General features: G+C 26.9%; 3 protein-coding genes across 3 annotated transcripts; 1 reads left to right on the forward strand and 2 right to left on the reverse strand.

The window, feature by feature from the left end:
- Nucleotides 1-14,251: 14,251 nt before the first annotated feature.
- Nucleotides 14,252-15,670, reverse strand: EAE97_011498 (uncharacterized protein; the record flags this gene model as incomplete). Its single annotated transcript, XM_038882013.1, has 7 exons — nt 14,252-14,326; nt 14,394-14,522; nt 14,571-14,708; nt 14,773-14,923; nt 15,002-15,081; nt 15,157-15,486; nt 15,545-15,670. 7 exons carry the CDS (start codon nt 15,668-15,670, stop codon nt 14,252-14,254), a joined length of 1,029 nt encoding a protein of 342 aa, XP_038727064.1.
- Nucleotides 15,671-16,705: 1,035 nt separating this feature from the next.
- On the forward strand, nt 16,706-19,247 carry EAE97_011499 (uncharacterized protein; the record flags this gene model as incomplete). Its single annotated transcript, XM_038882014.1, has 2 exons — nt 16,706-17,376; nt 17,524-19,247. The coding sequence occupies 2 exons, from the start codon at nt 16,706-16,708 to the stop codon at nt 18,245-18,247; spliced, it is 1,395 nt and encodes a 464-aa protein (XP_038727065.1). The 3' UTR covers nt 18,248-19,247.
- Nucleotides 19,248-19,756: 509 nt separating this feature from the next.
- EAE97_011500 (uncharacterized protein) lies at nt 19,757-21,070 on the reverse strand (the record flags this gene model as incomplete). Its single annotated transcript, XM_038882015.1, has 1 exon — nt 19,757-21,070. One exon carries the CDS (start codon nt 21,068-21,070, stop codon nt 19,757-19,759), a length of 1,314 nt encoding a protein of 437 aa, XP_038727066.1.
- Between the last annotated feature and the right edge of the window lie 2,873 nt (nt 21,071-23,943).

The following is a 23,943-nucleotide window of genomic DNA, read 5'->3' on the forward strand; positions in this document are numbered from 1 at the left end:
CAATCCATGTTGACGTGCTACATGATTAAGAAAATACATAGCACTACGTGAATATGCTGAACATCTATGGTAAGGACAGTGAATTCCCTCATCAACGGTACAAGATCTAAGTTGTTGATTTTCGACATACCGACCAAGACTGTCAATACGAAGGTCATCACAAGGCTAACAGCGATTACACAGAATGGAGATGGGGCTCAAGAAAACTGTCCTGTGAGCTCGATGAAAGGAAAGAGCTTGTGGTATTTCTATAAGATGCAGTTTCCTATTTTAATATCCCCTAAGGTGCCAACAAATGGCGCCATCGCTTAATTGGTTAATACTGACCAATCAGAATGTCGAGATTTCTCGAAATCTCGATGTTTTAGGGTTTTATTCTATAATAACTATCAAAACACTTATTATTATTATATAAATAAATATTATATTTTTAATATTCCTATTTACTCTTATATCTATTATCTTTTAATTTAAAATTATTAGATATCTTTTCTAATATAATCCTTTTTATATCAAAAAACTAATTCTTATATATATAATAATCTCTTTTCTTTTTTAAATTCATTAAATAATAATCTTTTAATAAACTAGAACCCTTAATTGAAATCTTTAGATTATATTTTAAATCTTTATATTATATTTTAAATCTTTATATTAATATTTAGATTTAAATTCAATAATCAATCTTTAAGAGATTAATTTTTGAAAATCATTATATTCAAGAGATTTTATTATATTATACTTTAAAGTAATCTCCTTATAAATCAAATAGTAATTGATTAAAATAATAATTAATAATTATTATTCTATTGCTTGGTAATCTTTATAATATTAGTGTTGATATTCTAGTATTAATGAATATAATTAATCCCCTATATTGATAGAATTTATATTGAAATTATAATCATTATAAAACTCTGGGATAAGTAGTATCTTTTTCTATTTATTTCCGAATAATATTCTAGCTGTTTTAGTTTTTGAAAAGGTAGGTTATAATTATTTATGTAGTTTTTGAATAAAATCTTTGTTATTATATATTATAGATTATATTAAAACTAATGTATTATCTTTTTATATTATCTAATATACATTATTTGAAGGGAAAACCTTAAAAAATATTATTCCTTATAGTATATTATTCTTTTTTATATCTCTTAAAGCTAATAGATATAGGTTTATTTTTAATAGTTATAATATATATTAATTAGCTAATATAATATATAATACATTCATTTACTGTAATTCGACTTTGAGACTATCAAATTAAAAAATTAATCTTTTGAATATAATCTAATAAAGGATCTATTTATAAAGAATTATATTAATATATTAATTTTAAATAGGAAAATTGATATTTTACTTTTTCATAAATATCTTTTATTCTAAGAGATATAATATAATATTATATATAAAGTTTTTAGAATCTATTTCTTAATATAAAATATATAAAAGAATATATAATAATATTTTTATTATATTTTTAATAAGTTTTAATCTTATATTTAGAATAAATAAATATATATATATATATACCTAAATATAAATAAATCTTATTTATTATTATAAAATATTATAAAAATACTTATAAATTTGAAAGTTCTTTATTTTTTAATATTTGTATATATAAATTTGTTTATTCTATAATCAATTTTATTATTTTAATAGGAAAATAAAAATAAAATAGAATGAGTATATTATAATCTCGAATATTAACTTATAGAATAAATTCTTAATTGAAATTTGTATAATCTATAGATTTGAAATAAGTCTTTGTTTTTGAAATAAAAAGGATATCTAGATATAATATTTTTGTATTAATAGAATCAAATTGTATATCATCTAGAGGTATATTAATGGAATTATTGTATATAATATATTTATTGATTTCCGTATTATCAATATTATTCATAAAGTTATTAATGTTTTTCCTTAATGCATAGGTCACAATTGGCGCCATTTGTTGGCACCTTAGGGGATAGATTGGCACCTCATCAATTATGGGCACTAGCGCCGACGTGGTTGCAATTTTTCAAGTAACTGGTGGTTGGACTATTCAGAAATGGTTAAATTTTATAGCTAGCACCAAAATATAAGAATTTTCTATATGTTTGTAAGTTTAGATTCAAGTGAATGCAAAGTATTGATGACTTGTCTCTGTGTCTCTCGACTCAGGGATGGATATCATGTGAGACCTTTAATGCCCAAAGCAACTATGATCTAGGAAGCTGTACAGTGTGAGCTGCGAGAGAAAGTGGGAGGGGTATTCAAAATTAAATGCTCACCTACAATTTTAATTTTTAGTCTTGGAATATTCAAACGCAATACTTGTAATATATATTTTATAATTATTATTTCCAAGACTACTAGATCACCTGATAGGATTACAAACAAAATTTCTTCGATTATTGACTTATTGTAGTAACATTAGTGATCTAAATAATATGAAAAAACTTTATATATCTCTTTAAATAAAAGTGGTATTTTATGCTCGAAGAATGATTTTGTGAATAGATTATATATAACTTTTGAAATATTTCAAATATTTGAAAACAATCCTTTGAGATTTACAAATGGGATGGCAATATTTCATTTTGGTTTCTGAATCTTATCCTTTGAAATGAATTTGTTTAATATAATTTATCATTTTTGTAGAATAATAAAAAGAATCAATATACTGCTTATAACTTCTTGTTTTGTTTGTAATATAAAAGGGATATTAACTTTTGTTATAAACAAAAAAGAAAAATGAATTGATTTCAAATAGTTCTTTTTCGATAATTGATTATACAAATAGTTCAGTTCAATATATATAATGTTGAGATATCTCACAGTAATTATACAATATTAATATAAGATTTACAACTTGAATATAGAATTTGATAGTATTTTACAGCCTGATAATTCCAAAATGTATATATAGAAGCTTGATTAGTTCTTTCCTTTCTAATATTTGATATTCAATTATAGATTCGAAATATTCCTTGATTTTATATTTATTATTTTATCTTTCAATATCCTTAATAGGATAATAGTAAAGATAATCAGTTCTATACTTTTCAGAGATAATCTTATAATATTTGTTTTTAGTATTTCCAATTTTATTTGTTAGATAATGAACTTTTGCTTTGATATTTGTTTTCTGAATTTGATAAGAAAAGTCTTTTAAATTCTATCGCTTTTATTCCAATATAATAATATATGGATTTGATAGAAATACAGCAAGTATATCATTAAATACTACAACTGAAATACAAGGATTGTATATAAGGTTTATATGAATCAGTATATATAACATTCTATTTATAGAGAGGTACTCAAAAATAATAAATTGAATATTAAATCGAATTTATTTATTAATATAAGCTTTATTGTATACACCTGATATAACTTTGTATTTCATAATCTGATTATAAATAACTGTCGGGACAGGGATCATGTGACCGCACTAGCGCAAGCGCTAGTGCCTCGGCACTTTAGTATAGACGTATCGTAGCCCTAGCTTTTAGAACCTCAAGCAATATTACAACAGTGTGAACCATAGTACTATATTATCTTCACCATCCCCATGGTGATACCAATAATAACTTCTATTGTTTTTTTTAGAAACAAATAATAAATTAATGAAATAGATAATATTATGTTTGGAATATAATTATCTACTTATAATTAACCACATTTGTTATTCCATAATGAAAGCAATAGTTAATTAATTTTTCTTGGAAGTTTATTATATATCCAAAATGATTGAAATAATCCCGAAATTGAGAATATATTTATTTATTTATTTATATTAATTTACATCCGGGGGGCAAGCCGTAGGGACTCGCTACGACCTCCTAGGGGATATTATGAATGGATTATGGTAGCGGGAGTACTAGCATAGTCACGCATTCCATTCTTTTATAGCTGTAATGTAAGCTAGGGGAAAAGCAGCCAGGGGCATTGTGTACACTCCTGCCACTTATCTCCTACTTACAATGTTAATATTATTCAATTTATTTCATACTAAATAGCCCAGGTTTATAATTAACTATAAAACCCTACATTATCAGTTTTTGTTTGGTATAATTTATATATAATAATAGAGGGGAGGGGGGTGCAACCCCAATTAATAATATAAAAATGGGAGATTAGAGATTCGTTAGAGAAATTGAGTATAATTACTCGAAATAATTGATAATCGCTAGGAAGATTATAAAATTTATTAGAATCTTCAAAAAAAAAAAAATAATCAATTGTACTCTTTATATTTCACAGAATTGAATTAGATTTATTTAGTTAATTATCAAATTAGATATAAAAATATTAGTAAAGTATTAGGTGTTCAGACTCTTTATTATATCCATAGAAGTATTTTGAAATAATATTATTATATTAGAAATGCTAATAATAGAATGTAAAATCCCTATATTCAATTTTGAATATTATTAATTATTAAAAAATAAAACAGAAAAAAATAAATTCCTTAGATTCTTTGATTTAATAATTAAGATATGATTAATAATATCAGTTAATAAGAATAATCTCATTTTATTTCTACTATTTCTGTTTTGCTTTTTATCTAAGAATTTTAATTATTAAGCTTATCCCATTAATAATAAGAAGTAATAAATTATTATTTTTAATATAATTATTATAAATGCCTATATTAGCGAATTTATTAGTCTTCTCATTTCCAAGGATTTCAATATATTCAAACAATTATCAAATTGTTATTTATTTATTTCTTATAATCTTATAATAATATAAAAATGTTTATTAAAATAAATCAGAAATATTACTCTTAATATATTAGATAATTGAGGTATTATTAATATATATAATAATCTATTTAGCTAACTTTAATCAAATAATATATTCTAAATCTTTTAAAGTATTTATTATCTTAATATTAAAGATATATAAGAGCAAATTAATTACCTTATGATTGAATATCATTAAAAATTATTCCTAATAGAGCATATAGTTGTAGCCGATTATCTTTTACTTTCAATAGTATTATTTAATATTATTCAAAAAGATTGTAATATAATTGTCAAACAGATAGTTTTATTATTATATAAATTTAAATATAATTACCTTTTTTTTTTTAATAAAATTAATATAATTTCTTATAGAAAAATATAATGGAAAAAGTATTAGTTTTAATGCTTTTGGAATTAATCTGATTAGTCTGTGGAGGTTGATATTATTCATTTTATATTAAAATATTCATACTAAATGAATTATTAGTGAATAGTTTTTATTTATCTTATAAAATCGGAGTATAAATTTTATTTATATTTATTCAAATACTAGCTTATTAAGCAATAATTCTGAGTTTTTTAGGATTATAATAATTGAAGTAATATATTAAATAAATAGAATTCTTTTTCTTATTAGTATAATTATATAATTATTCTTAATAATATAATCATTTAATCTTATATTTATTATTATATTATAAATAATTTCTTTAGCCTGATTTAGCTTAATTCAACTTATATATCATATCTTAAATTTATAAAAAATAAAAGATAAAATACAAATAACTATTACCTTATATAACATTACAGCTAATAAATTATAAAATATCTATATAAATTTTTTAATATATTTTATAATTTTATAGATTTTCATTTTATATTTTATTATATATCTTTTAAAAAAAAGCTTTTAATTAAACTAGACTTTTAATTAATATAAAACAAATTAAATAGTTTTATTATTTATTTTATTAATAAAACAAATTATTATTTTATTAGTCACTTTTAAATATAGAATTTATACCTTTCTTTTTTTGAAAAAATGTATTATTTTTAGCTTTTTTAATATAAATATTATATAATTTTAATTATTTTATTAAAAGATTTAGTAGAAATTATATTTAAGAAAACTAATATTTTTATATATGTTCTTAAATATATAATTATTATCAATATATTCAAAATACAATTTAATATCTTAATTCAAAAGTTTAGTAAGGTATAGAATGTATAATATAAATAAAAATAAAAAGTTTTATAAAATATTATATTTGATACGATTATACTTTATAATTATATTTTCCAGTTATATTCTTATTAAATAATTGCTTAGAAAAACTTAAATTAATTATAGAAGAAAGTAAAATCATTTTTATTAGTATAATGTGGTTTATTAGTGAGTGGGTTATATCAATAAATGAGTTATTTCGAAAACTATTTAAATCAAGCTTTTTAAAAAATTAATATTTTATTAATCAATTATTATTTTTTTAAATAAAAGATCTTAAAAAAAATTAAAATATAGATTTTCTATTAATTTAATTTTTATAAAATAATTTTAAAAATCTAATTAGTTTTAAAAAATTCGAATTTATGAAATTGTTATTATAAAAATAGTTTTTTTATAACAAAAATTGTAATAATTTCCTTTCTTTTTTAGAAAATAATAAAATCATTTTATAAAAATTAAATTAATAAAGAATCCATATTTTAATTATTCTTTAAAATCTTTCATTTAATAAAATAATAATTAATTATGAAAATATTGATATTTTAAAAAGCTTGATTTAAATGATTTTCGAAATGATTTATTTACTAATATAATTTATTCACTAATAAATTATGTTATTCAATATAATTATTATAACTTTTTGTTTATAAGTAAAAATCTTTTTGATATTATATATAAATAAGATAACTAGATTTATTATTATTCGCTTAGAGAATACTTTTTTATATTAAAGACTAAATATACTTATTATTATTATAATCTATAAGATATATTAGACAATTATATATTCTAGATTTTTGAAATATATAAAAATAATATTATTAATTATTAGAATTATATTAATAATTTATTTTTCTTTTTGATTTTAGGGATTATTATTATTTTTATATATTTCTATTTGTTTAGAAAGTAATTTAATTATAAATATTAATTATAGATCCTAGTAATTACTAGTTTAATAAAGTTTTAGTAAATCTTTAAAAAATAAATAATAATTTAATTAAACCCCAATAAAATATTTTCAATTTCTTTAAAAAATACTTTTATATATTATAGAAATTCATTGAGTATATAACCTAACCAAAATAAATCTAACGTGGTTTAACAGTGGCTCGGCCATATCAGTGAGTCGGTCACCATTTTTACATATAAAATACATCTGTGTATAACCATACACTTTCTTTATTTATTAATATAATTTTCTAAAAATCTATTATTAGATATTTAATTATATAAATATTATAAAAGTCTAATTTTTTGTTAGAAATTCGAATTATTAAAGTATTTATTAAAGGAATAACTTTTTTGTAATGAGAATTATAAAGATTTCCACTTTTTTTATAATATAATAAAAATATTTATATAAAAACTAGATTTTTTAAAAAATTAAATTTTTATTGTTATTTAATATTCTTTTCTTTTTCAAAAATAATGATTAATAATTAAAATATGAATATTAAAAAAGACTGGTTTTATATGTATTTTGAAGTGGCCGATCCACTAATATGACCGAGCTACTATTAAACCACGTTATTATAAGATTATTATTATTATCAAAATGCTTAAAAATCTTTTTTTATAAAATTCAAACCTTTTTTATAATATTTTCAATTACTACATCATTAATAATCAAAGATAATATTTTAAGACTAATAATAAGCTTATATTAATTAATTATTTTATATAAATCTTTATTATAATTTATTTTATTGATAATTTTGTATTAATATTAGTATTTCGCTTTTCTAATTATAATTATTAATTATTATTATTGATATTCTATTTAATTGATATTCTTAGTTTTAATTATTTTATAGTTTTGATATATCATTCTATATTCACTTATTTATTAAAAGATAAAATTATTAAAAATATCTTTTTCCTTTTTTATTAAATAAATTATTAATTTAAATAAAGAATTTAGTATTCCTATTAATTTATTAATCTATGCAACAAATATATTTATTAAATTTGAAAAATAAATTATTTTATTCTTTATAATTTTTTAAAAGATTAAAAGATCTTTCTCATTAATTATATAATTAAAGGATTTAATAATAAATTTAATAAAATTTAGAATTATAATTATTTATATTTTATAATCAAAACTATTTTTTAGATTATTATTAATAATAATATTAACAAAAAAAATATTAGAAAAAATTAAATTAATTATATAATCTACTTTATAAATAGAAACCCTTAGAATCCTAATAAAATCCATTTCATTCAAAAAAAATTATTTTACAAGAAAAGCTTCTTAATCAGTTAAAATTATACTAAATTTAAATAAATTATACTTAATATTGAAATCGCTATCTACTATTATATAATTAAGAAATATTATAAAAACTACTAAATCCATTATTTCCTTGGTACCCAATTATTAATATATATTAACAATTTACATACTATTCACTTCTATTTAAAGAAAATTCTAGTATAATTGAATACATTTTTATTAAATATATAACCATTTGCTTTTATATATATATATTATTGTTTTTAATTTCTTTCTTTTACTTTCGGAACTATTTAGATTATCCCAGTTATTCATCAGTATAAAGAGATTATATTTCAAATGATTCTAAATTTGAATTCTAAAATATATAAAGGGTTTTTATATATATAAAACCTTCAATTCTTATTTATATGCCATTTATAATATTATAATAACGTGATTTATCATCGAATGGATTATATTATTGAGTGAGCTACTTCAAAATACATCAAAATCAAAACTTTTTGAATATTTGTATTTTAATAATTAATTATTATTTTAGAAAAAAAAAAAGATTAAATAATAATAAAAGATTAGTTTTCTAAAAATCTAGTTTTTATATAAATATTTTCATTTTATATTAAAAAAAGTGAAAATTGTTATAATTTTTATTACAAAAAAATATTCCTAATAATAATTCTTATATTAATTCGAATTTCTAATAAATAATAAGATTTTTGTAGTATTTATATAATTAAATTTTATAATTTTAATTTTTAAAAAATTCTATTAATAAATAAAGAAAGTGTATGGTTATATATAAACGAATTTTGTATATAAAAATAATAGCTCATTTAATGATATAGTCCATTCGATGATAAATCACGTTATATACTTCTATCTTTTTCTATATATTTATCTAATTAATTAATGTAAATCGAATTACAGCCATCTAACAATTAATATTATAATGTCGAAAAGAATGACTACTCATTCAAATTAATATCAATATTTATACTAATATATTACAATAGTATAGCATTAAAAAATATCTTTTTATTCAGATTACCCTCATTTAAATGCTTCCTTTTAGAACGATAAGAGTCCTTAGACAAACTACTAACCAAAAAGATATTCTAAAGGGTATATTAAAAGCTACTCAGATTTTTATATATAATAATATATTCCCTATAAATTGAAAAGAATATTTCTATTATAATACTTTAAGAAATTGTTATAATTAGAATAACTATTTTATTAATTAATATTTTAACTATTAAATAAGTTTTTTAGCTTTATTTCTTAATCTTATAAGCCTCAAATTTTATAAAATATATAACTTTTTTATTAATTTAATATAATATTATAGAATAATTATTATATTTAACTAAGAATAATTCTATATAATTTATATATTCAATTTTAATCTTATATTTAGATTTAAATAGATTATTATAATTTGTTTATAGAATATAATAATTATTATATCTTAAAATATTTTTATATATAATTAGATTATAGAAATCCTAATACCCTATATCATAATAAATAATATACTACCTTAACTTAATATATTAAGTTCATTTAAAACTATTAAAAAACCTAAAGAAAGAGATTTTTTTTAGTAGATTAATAATTCAGGTTTACTTATAAGAATTGATTATTCAAATAATAATTCAATAATTAATTAAAGAAATATCTACTTATATTAATATTTTCTTAGCTATTATTTTTTTAATAATAAATATTCTATTTTTATTTGAATTATAAAAAGAAATTGGGATTTTCTCTAGTATATAATAATATTAGATTATAGATTATTTTAGATTATTATAATTTCAAGTTTTTTTGATTTTTTCTATATTTTCAATTTTAAGAAATTTATTACATATAATATTATTAATAGTATATACTATTTATTTAATAATTATAAGAATAATAACTATAATATTAATATCTTTTAAATTACAAATAATCTTATTAATTGTTTTTTTAAATATATAGATATTTAGGTAATTTATTATTAATATAATAATTCCTATTATTAATAAATGAATATTCATTCTAATTTTTGGGGGTTTAATTAATTTTTATTTATTAATTTGTTCTTATATATATATAATTGCATTTATAAATATACTTGAGTTTTTCAGAGTCTTTATAATATTTATATAAATATAATTTGAATTATTATTATTCTTATTTTCAGTTATAAATTATATTATAATTTATAATAATCTAATTTTAATATTATTTATTATTATATTATATATTTCTTTATTAAAAGTTATTTTCTCCAATATATTATTAATTTTAAATTAATAAAGTATTATTTTGAATATTTTATAAATATTTTATTTGAATTATATTTGCTTATTAAAAATATTAAATTGAATTATAATAAAGAATCCTTTTATTATCCATAAACTTAATATAATAGCTTTTATAATTTCTATATTATAAATATTTATATTACTATAATTAAATAATAAAAATAAGAATAATAATTGATTATAAGTAAATTAGGGATTAATTACGATCAGCGTTCTTATAGGGATAATTGCCATAGCGCTTATGCCATTGATAATAATTATAGCTGTATCTGATACTAGAGCTTATATAGTTGAAAGGTGCGGCTTAGTACAATCTAAGCTCGCAGATGTATAAATTGAGAATATAGAAAAGAGATAGTTAGACTATCAGGACTAATAGTTTTATATTAATGAAATCTTGAAATCTTTGGTTTTTCTATTTTCTAATTTAAAGGTATATAAAAGACAGGTTTATGGATTTTATACTTAAAGATTAGTTTAAGAATTAATAAACTTAATACTTTGAATGTATTATCTGTAAGTATTAAAATTATTAAATGAATAATAGAATAAAAGATTAGATTATCGATTTTAATAAAAAAGAATATTGTACTATAAATATTGATTAATAATATACAAATATCTTAATTATATAGAATACATCATATAGTTTTGAATATCTTTTATACTCTTTATAATAAGTCAATATCATCTTTATAGTAAGAATATAGTTTTTATTGTTTTTGCTATTTCATATTACTAATAAATGAATATCCTTATAGTATAGTGTATTATATCATTTAGTTTTGTTACTATTATTATTATTGTTCTTGTTAAAAGTGCTATTATCGAATTTCATTTTATGATTATTATCGCTCTCATCGCCTTTAGATATGTCCTCGATACTAGATATCTTTTTTGATTTCTTCTATACATTAATTAGTTTTATAAACTGATAGTCTATATCAAAAAGAATAAATAGAATGAATACAAATTGTATATAATATCGTTTTATAAGGAAAATCGAAGTATTATATACTTAATAATAATTGAATAAAAGCAAAAGATTATTTATTCCTATAACAGATTTCAATTTAATTATATTATCAAGTCCAAATATATCAATATACTATAAATAGTTATTAGGAATCCTAAATTGATTTATAATAAAAAAATAATATATATTCAAAACTTTTTTATTATTATTAGTATTTATTTGATAATTATTTATTCGATTATATAATATCTTAAATTGTATAATATATTATTATATAACGCCTTTTTTTGTGATTTGATTTTTAATATGAATATGATAAAGAAATACTAATGTTATATTAAATGAATAATTGCGAATTATAAATTTTCAGTTTCATTGAAGCTTTTTATAATAAAATTTATTATTGAATTAGAATAATTTATTATAATAAAATCAATATATATTAGATCTTATTATATAAATTTGTTTTTAATTAATTAAATATTGTTTGTTATAGTATTTATATATTAGTGTTTAATAAAAGTATTTATATTGTTATAACGTGTTTTATTAGTGTGCAGCCTGTATCACTATACAGCCTACTTTCACCCCAATATACACTTTCAAACCTATATTTTTCTATAATTATTAAATCAATTAATTAAAACTTTTAAGATTCTAATAATCTAGGATTTATTATATTATTTTGATAAATTCTTATATTATATTCGGTCTTTTTATATTTATTATAATATCAATTAAAAAATATTTTCTTATTAGAATTCCTTCCTTTCTAATACTTATTATATTAAATCTAAATATCAATTTTTTATCGAAATAATATATTAAGAGTCTTTTATTCAGTAAATATTCCTTTTTAATATAATTAAGTTTTTTTTATATATCAATATTTATTTAATATTTTATTTGCTTTTCAAAATATACAAATCTTTATATTCAAAAATATATTTTTATAAGCTAATTTCTCTATATCCCTAATTAAAATTAATATAGTTTCGAATATAAATATAAAAAAGCTTAATTAATAACAAATTATTCGAAATTTTATTAAAATTGATTATAAAAAAACTTCAATTGAATTATAAAAGATTTAAGAAATTTGTAAATCTTAATCGAAAAAGGAAAAAATAGATATACAAATCCGAATATTTAGTTTCAAAAATGTAACTTCAAAATCAAAAGATATTAAATTTATTCCTTGAAATCTTAATTTTATATTCTGAATTATAATTGATTTTTGATATATAGTTTTGAAAACTATAAAGAATTCAATTTTCAAAATATAATTAATATATACCTTAATAAATCTATTAATTTAAATATTATATAAATATTTTAGATTATTAAAACAATTTAAATATAATAATAAATATATATATTTAATATTATTCTTTTTATAATAATTTTAAAATAATATTAATCTATAGTTTTTATATTTGTTTAATATCAATATTCGATATTCACTTTTTTCTTGATTTTTAATATATTTATTAAAATATTTTAATTATTTTAAATCTATTTTATTGTCTGTTTATTTATTTAAATATAGATTTAATAATTTATTTTATAAAAAGATTCATTTTGATATATTAATTGGAAAAATGAATTTATTCTTGAATTACTAGAAATAAGAGAATAGTTTTATTCTTCTTATTCCTATAAATTATTATTATAGTCTATTTTCAATTATTTGATTATATTGATTTATTTTTGTTATATCTTTTAATACTAATTATAATTATTTTGGGGTATATTATATTGATTATAAAGCCTATTTTATCAAAATTATAAAAATTACTATTTAAAATACTATATTTCATTTATATATTTACAATTAATTGAAATCAGTCTTTAATAAGTTAAGAATCTTTATAAAAAGCTTTTTGAAAATTATAAATATAATTAAAATATATTTTTAATTTAACTTAATATTTTATAAGTTAATATACCCAAAGTTTCTTAATATATCTTGTATCCTTTAATTTAAGAATATGATTTATTATATCTTTTATTTTTTTGAATTTAAATAAAAAATCTTTTAAATTTATATCAAAAATATATTGAATAATAATTTTTTTTTTAAATTTTTTAAATTTATATCGATTTACTTGAGTTTTGATATATGAAATCAAATTATTTATTTTATAAATAAAAATTGTACAAGAAATATTATATAATTAAAAAACCATTCAAAGATTTAGTTTTTTATTGTTTTTAATAGTTTTAATAACTAAAAGCAAATATACTTCTTTATTATTAGATTATATAATAAATGATTAATAAATCGTATATTGAAGTTGATTATATTTATGAAGATAAAAGTGATTTACTTGATGATATAGTCTACTCGATGATAAATCACGTTATCATTTAATTATTCAATATTATTAGTAATATACTGAAATACTGGAATTTATTACAATATCTTTATTTCTATTCAAATTAGATAATAAAATCTCTTATTTTTGATTTAATTTATATAGAAATAGAATTTTATTATTTAATTTGAATAGGAATAAAAATATCATATTAGATTCCAGTATTTTAATATGTTATTAATATTATTGAATAACTAAATATATATGAGAGTGATATAACCTCCTTTCTATGTATATTAGCTGCAATATCAATATGCTAATACGCGCCACAGTTTCACTGTAGTATACTATTGTCTACACTGAACCGAAGTTGTCGTTCAGCTACCACTAGTTTTGGTTATCTTGTAAACAGCCATATCATGGCTTGCTAAAGATCCAGATATGCCAGTTCCTGATCCCGTCTTACCGCTGTAGAACTCTGTCCAGCTCCATGTGCCAGAGCCTAATCCAGGAACACTGCTAAGTGCAACGTTATAGTTGAGCGCACCATTTGCAGCTACGATACCAACCACGACACCATCGGAGAGTGGCCCAGCCCAGTAGGGATATAGCTGTCCAGATTTCGGCCCCGCCTGACCCGATGGAGTGAAATAGGTAGCTGCTTTTCCAAGAGAGTCTTGATTGATGGAAATTATACCCTGATCTCGTTAGACGTGGAAAGTAGACACCACTGAAGAAAAACTTACTGTGTTTTTGATGATAGCTAGGGAAGAAAACTTTATGCTGGCGAGATTCGTACCAATAATCAATGGAGACTTAGCGATTGCCCAAAGACCAAAATGTGCTCGTTCTTCGGCTTCGGAGAGACCACCATTGCCAATTTCCTATGCTCAGTCAATCTGAGAAGCCGTAACAGGGAATGTCTTTAAGCTAGGCAGCTTGACTTACCAACATATCCAAGTCATTAAACCCACCAGGACCGGAATATTTCGAGATCCCTGCCGCAGTGTTGGCAATCGATGAGACGGAGGACCAGGTGTTTTGAATATCACCAGTGACTCTCCAGGAATTCCCAACCGATCCGCCCCAGGTCCATACACTGTCCACTCCTCAAGAGCATAAGGAGTATAGTATGGGATGAGACACGGATTTCAAGGCATTACCGAATGTCTGGTACCAAGCTTCCGAGTTTCGTGCAATCCAGCATGTTTGTGGAACTTGTCCGTTGCAGGGTGTGTAGCAGTTGTCATATTTCCACTGAAAGAGTGATATTTAGCTTCAACACCTTCGAAGGAAATTGGAGAACAGGAGAGTAAAGCAGGTTATTCTTACGTAATCGACCCCCCAGCTTCCTAGTAAAGTAGCATCTTGCTGCTCATGTCCCTGGGAGCCTGGATATCCTGCGCACGTCATGGTACCCGCATCACCATATAATCCAAACTTAAGCCCCATACCATGAATCTGATTGACGGTGTATGTTATACCGTTAGGCCATTTATTGGGATCAGCGACAAGGTTGCCGGAGCAGTTGCGGGACTTGGTGTTCCAGCAGTCATCTATATTCACGTATATGTAGCCAAGCTTTTTGAGCCCCAGGTTTACAAACTGGTTCGCTGCAGTCATTGCCGAGGAAGCTGAAGCACCATTGCATCCAAAGGCATTCTGTGGATGAATCAGTAATTGTGAGTCTGGGTACGGAATAGTGAAAATGGGGAATTACCCAGCTGTTCCAACCCATAGCAGGAGTACGACCAAGGCCATTGCTGGTACGCACTTCCAAATTGCGACTATCCACGGTAGAACCAAGGAAGCTTACAATGAAGGCGGGGAATAATTGAAAACGCATCTTTTAGAATAATGTAAGAAGTTGTGGAATGGAGTAAGAAGTTGTAGAATGGAGTAAACTGCCAAATCAATCGTTTTATGCACCACGAATGTGGCCATTATATGATATTATTTTACCTTTGAGTCTACTAATTTAGATCACTTGGGACCATTCTTGAATATAGCCGTACAACCACTTCGCTCGAGGTATTCCCCGGAATACTATATGCTCCACATTTTAGAGTTTGCTGCTCTATTCGTTGTCCGAACGTAAAGCTGTAGATTTTGCAGCTTACCAGACAGGATAGGTAAATCAGATATTGAGATCTCTTGTTCTTTGAGGAGAAAGACTGTCATTAGTTGGAAGTTGGGACCTAAAGTCGAACATCATCGGCGCGGATACTAGTAGATTAAAGATGAACCTTGGTGCTTCTCGTCCCCATACCAAAAAGATAAATACTGCCACCGGCAGTCAGTAAATTGGGCCATGATTGGGGCGTATAATCTTACTGTTGAGGCTTAATGTCAACGCGGGGTAACTCGCTAGGATATTTAAAAGTGAGATTGATTAAGGTTAATTTAAGGTTAATTTAAGGTTAATTTAACTCCAACATTTAACCATCATCAGTACCAAGATCAGCAGAAGATTCCTTAGGTTCCAGCCGAGAAAGGAATGAAGGCGGTTAGTTCAATCTAATGGAGACACAAGAGTGCCAAATCTTATGTCATAGTTCCTATTGAGGAAGGATACTGAGTGTCTGCAAGAGGCATTTTTCAGATGACCATACTTTTCCCCGTATGGAACCAATGATTAAGGACGCGAATAGACTAATATGGATGGAGAAGATCAGGAAAAGTGGAGCGGCGGATAATTTGATGATGCCCAAAAGTGGAGCTCTCGTATAAACTGCTCATACTTCATCTCAACTCCCTGATATATTATGCCACTGAAATTTTGTTACGAGTTTCAGATGTATCTGCAAGCTTTTTTATCTTTCCGAGTTACAAAACTATCATTAAGCACAGTCGGATCTCAGGGAGTTGACGCGCCGCTAAAATGCCTCAATCGTTGAGTTCGATTTCATGGAAGGCGAAATGCGTTGCAACAGCTGCACTACTCCTCTGCCCTCTTTTGAGCAAAATTGGACTTGTTGGAGCTGACAATCCCTTTGTACAGACGATTTACACAGCAGATCCGGCACCGATGGTCTATAATGATCGTGTTTATGCCTTTCTCGACCATGACAACGATGGCGCTACGACCTACGTGATGACAGAATGGCGTCTTTTCTCAACAGGAGACATGGCAAACTGGCAGGATCACGGATCTCCTGCCAGTCTGGCCACCTTCAGCTGGGCCAACGCCAATGCATGGGCTCCGCAAGTTGTTGCCCGTAATGGGAAGTTCTATATGTACGCCCCAATGCGCCACACTACCGGTGCAATGGCCGTGGGAGTCGCCGTAAGTTCCACCATCACCGGCCCGTATAAAGATGCCTTGGGAAAGCCTCTGGTCGAGAATAACGAGATAGACCCGACGGTCTTCATCGATGATGATGGTCAAGTTTATTTGTACTGGGGAAATCCAGACCTGTACTACGTCAAGTTGAACCAGGATATGATCTCATACAGTGGAAGTATAATGAAGACTTTGCTCACAGTTGCTGGCTTTGGGCCAAGAACTGGTAGCAGTACGTCGCGAGCGACATCATTTGAAGAAGCACCTTGGTAAGTCATTTTTTTCCGAAGACCATCCTTCTCCCATCAATATCCTTAACCAATACGCGTCTGCAACCCACGACTTTATGTCCCAATCTTTTGATTCTTCCAAAATTCTCGAAAATGGTGCACTAATAATAATCTCTCATTTACCAGGCTTTACAAGCGCAACGGCACCTATTATCTGGCTTACGCAGCAAATTGCTGTTCCGAAGACATCCGATATTCCACTGCCCCTAGTGCCACAGGGCCCTGGACATACAGAGGAGTTATCATGGCAAGTGCCGGCTCAAGCTTTACAAATCACGAAGGCATCATTGATTACAAGGGTAACTCATACTTTTTCTACCACAATGGTGCCTTGCCTGGCGGAGGAGGTTACCAGAGGTCAGCACGCGTTGAAAAATTTGTCTACAACTCTGATGGTACTATTCCTACAACTAAGATGACAACAGCTGGGCCCCCGCAGATTGGCACTTTGAATCCTTTTGTGCAGCAGGAGGCAGAGACAGCAGTTTGGTCCCAGGGTGTAGAGACGGAGGTCTGCAGTGAAGGCGGCATGGACGTTAGTAGTATTAATAACGGCGACTATATCAAGGTTAAGGGTGTTGCCTTCGGTACCGGGGCTAAGTCTTTCTCTGCTCGCGTTTCTTCCGCCACCAACGGAGGTACAATTCAAGTGCGCCTAGGGAGCACTTCGGGCACTCTTGTTGGAACTTGCACTGTATCAGGCACTGGCAGCTGGCAGACATGGAAGACTGTGACTTGTCCGATAAGTGGAGCCACAGGAACCCAAGATTTGTACTTTGTCTTTGCAGGTAGCGGTACTGGCTTCTTGCTTAACTTCAACTGGTGGCGCTTTGACAATGGTAGCACATAGTCAACAGCTGGAGCTGGAAATCTTCTAACTACTAGTTCTGGGCCTACGACTAAAACCTCTTCGCCTTCTAAAACTACCTCTAGCAGTCCCTCTGGATCTTGTCAAGCGCTCTATGGTCAATGTGGCGGTTCTGGATGGACAGGCATAACTTGCTGCGCACAGGGAACTTGTCAAATTTCCAATACGTATTATTCCCAATGTTTGAGCTAGGGCGGATTCATTGAAAGGAACCTGTTTGGGTCAAAGAGCTGGAAACTGAGGGGTATAAGTAAATGAGATGCAAAAAATGGAATGTTCGGACCAATGGTTATTCATTTTGACGAAAAAAACTGGATCCCTATTTGCTTCTACTTCTTTACACTTTATATGAAAAACAGAGGGGTTGTATCCTTCAAACAGTGGCAAAAATTGAGAAAAAAAGATATTCTAGAGTGGGACACTAATCGTGAATCATGCATCGGATCCTCCTGCGGAGCACAGAGATCCAGAGGATTCGGAGGATCTCCGGATGCCTTCACTTATGATCGATTGACATCTATTTCACAACATGGAGAGATGGCTCCTATTTTTTTGTAGCTTTTCAATCAAACTTGCTTGTATCAAATCAAGTTACCTTGCACCACTTGCTGAACAACTTTCACTAAATAGTTGACCAGAATTGTCTCGCGGCACTCGTGTCTCGAGCTGTATTTTAATGATAAGCTCAACGACCTCCAGCGATGTTTTGGTTACCTCGCTATCTTCCACAAGGGTCACTGTGGTGGCTCAAATGTGCTTCGACGTCATTGTCCGTAACAGGTGTTCGTTGTCTGTGCAGTTTGTTCGTTATCCCTAACCCACCAAATGTGACGCCACTTCTATCGAAGTGAAGTGACTTTTATGATATATAACTAACCATTCTGGCTATTATAACTCTAGCTCATACAGATGCCTGAGGATCTTAGGCTCAAAGGGTGGCCACTATTTAGTAGTAGTAAATCTGTATGTAGAGATTAGATAATAAAGCAAAGTTGAGATATCTTTACTTTTAATATGATAATAGGAAAGATACTTAATGAAAAAACTGTTTTGAAACATATTCAAGGAATTTGATACATACCACTAAAGTGAGGCGTTTTCAAAATACGAAAAAATACTAATTATAATACTAAGGTCTATAAAAGTAAGAATATATTTCCTTTATATATGGAGCTTCGTATACAACTCAATATAGTAATTTAATCCCTTAGTTAATACTAGGTACGAATCAATGATGCAATCTCTGCTTGACTGCTTTAATATATAGCCCCAGTGTCCTTCTACCACATCCGCGTGGCTAGCATACCGACGACGTAACAATTAGTCTCGTTCAGTTCTCAAGATTGATTGTTCCTCTAGCAATCTAGTGCTCAACGGTTTGGACCAATTTGCTTCTATACAAATTGGCCATTCGTCTAACCTGGACTTGATCCTTTCAATAGTGCTACAAGTCTGCCCAAGAGAGGATGGGCCCAGAAGATGGGGAATGGTTCAGTACCAAGGATGTGCAGGAAAGGTCAGAGTGGCCTGTAGTGGCGCCTCGCTAATGTTCTGCATTACCGTTTCTTCTAGCTCTGCTATCTCCTCCTTGACCCTCCTGTCCAACGACTCCTCGAAATCAGCCGACTGTTCGTCCATCTCTCTACGGAGCGTGTCCATTATTCGTGACTCGGCCTGCCCAACGAGTTCCACCATTTCCTTCTTGTGGGCCGCAAGTGCATCATCGAAACGCTGTTCAAGGGCTGACAGGCGCGACTGCAGAGGATCCTCTGTGTCGGCTAGGCGTCGCGATTTCTGCTCTTGGCATATCTCCGGACTGCTGCCTTGACGAAGACGCTTTTTGCCTTTGTCGAGGTCAAGGTAGACAGGGGCAGAGCCTGACGCTTCGTATTCTGGAGGATCATCGTGCACTTCACTGCCAGTATCATCGGCGTCGACCGCGGTGCTAGATTCCAGGCTGTCTCCTTCGATTATCTTGCCCCCTTGGCCCTGGTACAATGTAGCTGCACTCGCAAACGCAACGATGCTACCAGCTAACGGCTCGGAGACAGCTTCGCAGAACTGTCGTATCCGTGCAGCAGACAGAGTCCGTGGCGGTACGGCAGCGTACACGGTCCACGACATCTGTCTAGCCAAATGAAAAAAGGAGGTGATGATAGACCCTGATGCTTTATTCCTGGGTTCAAGTGGCGTAGGTGGCAGCACCAGGGCTGGCGGCCTAGACAGCGTAAATACGAATGCTACAGTATCATTTCCCATTATCTTGTCTACGGGCTCTGCTTCAAAAGACAGCTGCTGAATGCGTTCAGGGTAGATATGGATGAAGATGTTGGTTCTGCCATCGCGTCGCGGACCAGGTGCCTGCTTGAGCTGGACAGAGGCGCGCAATGTGAAGAAGGCCTTGTTGGAAGACAGCACCCAGTGAAAGTCGAAGAGCAAGCCAGGCAAGCGCTGCCCTTTCCCCCACGACGCAAGAGCAGATATCTTGGTCACGTCGATTTTTTTAGGCCATGTTGGTTCGATGTGTCCCAGAGAGGGCGCACCAGAGCTGCTACTTTTAGGCGACAGAGAAGGGGAAGCACGAGTACTGTGAGACGCAGTCTCGATGTCTTCGTCTCGCATTGGCGATCGATTGAGGCGTGCTTCGTCAGGGGTTTGCGCGGTCTGGCTTTCCTGTTCGATTTCGAGATCTGGGCTGAGCCTAGGCGTATCCGGATTCATCGTGGGGCCAAACGTAATCGATCGAGGGGAGGGTGAGGACGCGGGATCGGTGGGAGAGGAACATTCTGCAGTACTGGCAATCATAGTGACCAATTTCTTGTACTATCAACTGTCAGTTCTAACGGCTACTTACAACAAACCTGGGCGCGGAAAACACGTCAAGACGGTCCCGTCTTGCGATAGAGCTGGGCTAAGTGATGGTAATCGGCTTTGTTTGGAGATTAACCAAACGGTTATGGGATTGAGGCCTCGGTCGCTTTCATTCCTGCACGCCCAGCCTAGCCACAATACACTCTATATGACGAGCTCCAATGCTGCAAGATGCACCAGCACCCAGGGTCTTCCGTCGTCCGCAGAGCGACGGGTAGAAGCCTGTCAAAAGTTGGTGCTGGCCGCGAGACACTGGTCGTCGGGAGTGTAGTGGACGGTAGGCAAGCGGTACACGGTTACCTGCTGTCACGGAAGGTACCTTGGAACTACTTTGGAGTCGGCCGGAATAGAATAAGAAATGATGTTGATGGCGAGTGGTCTGCGATGGTGGTGATGATGGTAAAGATGTGGGGAGCCCAAGACAAAGTGTTGTCTGGTGGTCCACCAGCGGTCTGGGCAGCATGATTAGCTAATCGTTGGCAAGGACTAACCGGCTATGGAAGTAGTCTGTGCGCACTGAAATAACTTGGAGTACCTAGCTATTCGTAGGAGAAAAAACAGGCGGGATTTGATCATTCAAATCTTTATTGAAATCTTTCGAGTCAATTGGATTAAAAGTCAACTACAAATGATTTATATAAATTCAGCTTAAATTAAAGAAAATTTAGCTTCTTGTTACTTAAATAATGTCTAAAAGCTTTATTTTATATAATATTCAAGAGATACAATTGAGTTGTAAAGACATTATATAAATGATCAAATTCCGCCTCTTTTTTCTCCTACGAATAGCCTAGGTAGTTCTTTAGCTCTTAAAAGTCATTTCGATGTCTATTTCTATATAGACCTTCATTTACTTACCTGTTAATGATCGTGAGAGTATATTAACTACTTACGATATCCTCAGTTGAGATCTCAGGGGATATAAAGAAGACCTATCCCCTAAGGTACCAACAAATGGCGCCAATTGTGGCCTGTGCGTTGAGGAAAAACATTAATAACTTCGTGAATAATATTGATAATACAGAAATCAATAAATACACTATACACAACAATTCCATTAATATACCTCCAGATAATATATAATTTGATTCTATTGATATAAGGATATTACACTCAAATATTCCTTTTTATTTCAAAAATAAGGATTTATTTCAAATCTATAAATTATATGAATTTCGATTAAGAATTCATTTTATAAATCAATACTTGAGATTATAATATATTCATTTTATTTTATTTCTATTTTTCTATTAAGATAATGGAATTGATTATAAAATAAATAAATTTATATATATAAATATTAGAAAATAAAGAACTTTCGAATTCGCGAGTATTTTCGTAATATTCTATAATAATAGACAAAATTTATTTATATTTAGGCATATATATATATATATCTATTCACCCTGAATATAAGATTAAAACTTATTGAAAATATAATAAAAATACTATTATATATTCTTTTATATATTTCATATTAAGGAATAGATTCCAAAAGCTTTATATACAATATTGTATTATATCTTCTAAAACAAAAGATATTTATAAAAAAGTAAAATATCAACTTTTCTATTTAAAATTAATATATTAATATAATTCTTTATAAATAGATTCTTTATTAAATTATATTTAAAAGATTAATTTCTCAATTTAATAGTTTTAAAGTCGAATTATAATAAATGAATATATTATATACTACACCGGCTAATCAACATATATTACAACTATTAAAAATAAACCTATATCTACTAGCTTTAAAATATGAGTTGTTATAGATCGAGGGTTTTTCATAATATGGAATTGACATAAACTAGGGAAAAAGAATGATTCTATAAAAGTTTCAATTCCCTTTCTTTTAGGATTAACAAATAAAAAGAAATCTTTAAATAAAATACAAACAGTGATTATATATTTAATATAAAAATTATCTAAAGCTTTATATTATATCTATTTTAATAATTTATTTGTTTCTTACAACTTATTAGAATATATGCATTATCTAGGGTACACTATAACAAAAACATATAAAACAAATTCAGGAATTTATCGAGATCTAATTGATTTAAAGATTCGAGATATAAAAAAGAATGATATATTATAGAAAATAGTGTTTTCTAGGGTTTTTTTTTTAAATAATGTATATCAGATAGTATGGAAAGATAATACATTAGTTTTAATATAATCTATAATATATAATAACAAAGATTTTATTCGAAAACTATATAAATAATTATAATCTATTTCTTCAAAAACTAAAATAATTAGAATATTATTTGAAAATAAATAGGAAAAAATATTATCTATCCCAAAACTTTATAATAACTATAATTTCAATATGAATTCTATTGATATAAAGGATCAATTATATTTGTTAATATTAGAATATCAATGTTAATATTGTGGAAATCATTAAGTAATAGAATAATAATTATTAATCATTGTTTTAATCAATTGCTACTTGATTTATAAGAAGATTGCTTTAAAGTATAATATAATGAAATCTCTTGAGTATAATGATTTTCGAAAATTAATTTCTCAAGGGTTGATTACTGAATTTGAATCTAAATGTCAATATAGAGATCTAAAATATAATCTAGAGATTCCAATTAAGGGTTCTAGCTTACTAAAAGATTATTATTTAATGAATTTGGGGAAGAAAAGAGATTATTGTATATATAAGGATTAGTTTTTTGATATAAAAAAAATTATATTAAAGGAAATATTTAATAATTTTAAATTAAAAGATAATAAATATAAAAGTAAATAGGGATATCAAAAATACAATATTTATTTATATAATAATAATA

Source organism: Botrytis byssoidea (genome assembly GCF_014898295.1).
Source record: "Botrytis byssoidea strain MUCL 94 chromosome Unknown BBYS_038, whole genome shotgun sequence".
In the NCBI taxonomy this organism is placed as follows: Eukaryota; Fungi; Ascomycota; class Leotiomycetes; order Helotiales; family Sclerotiniaceae; genus Botrytis; species Botrytis byssoidea.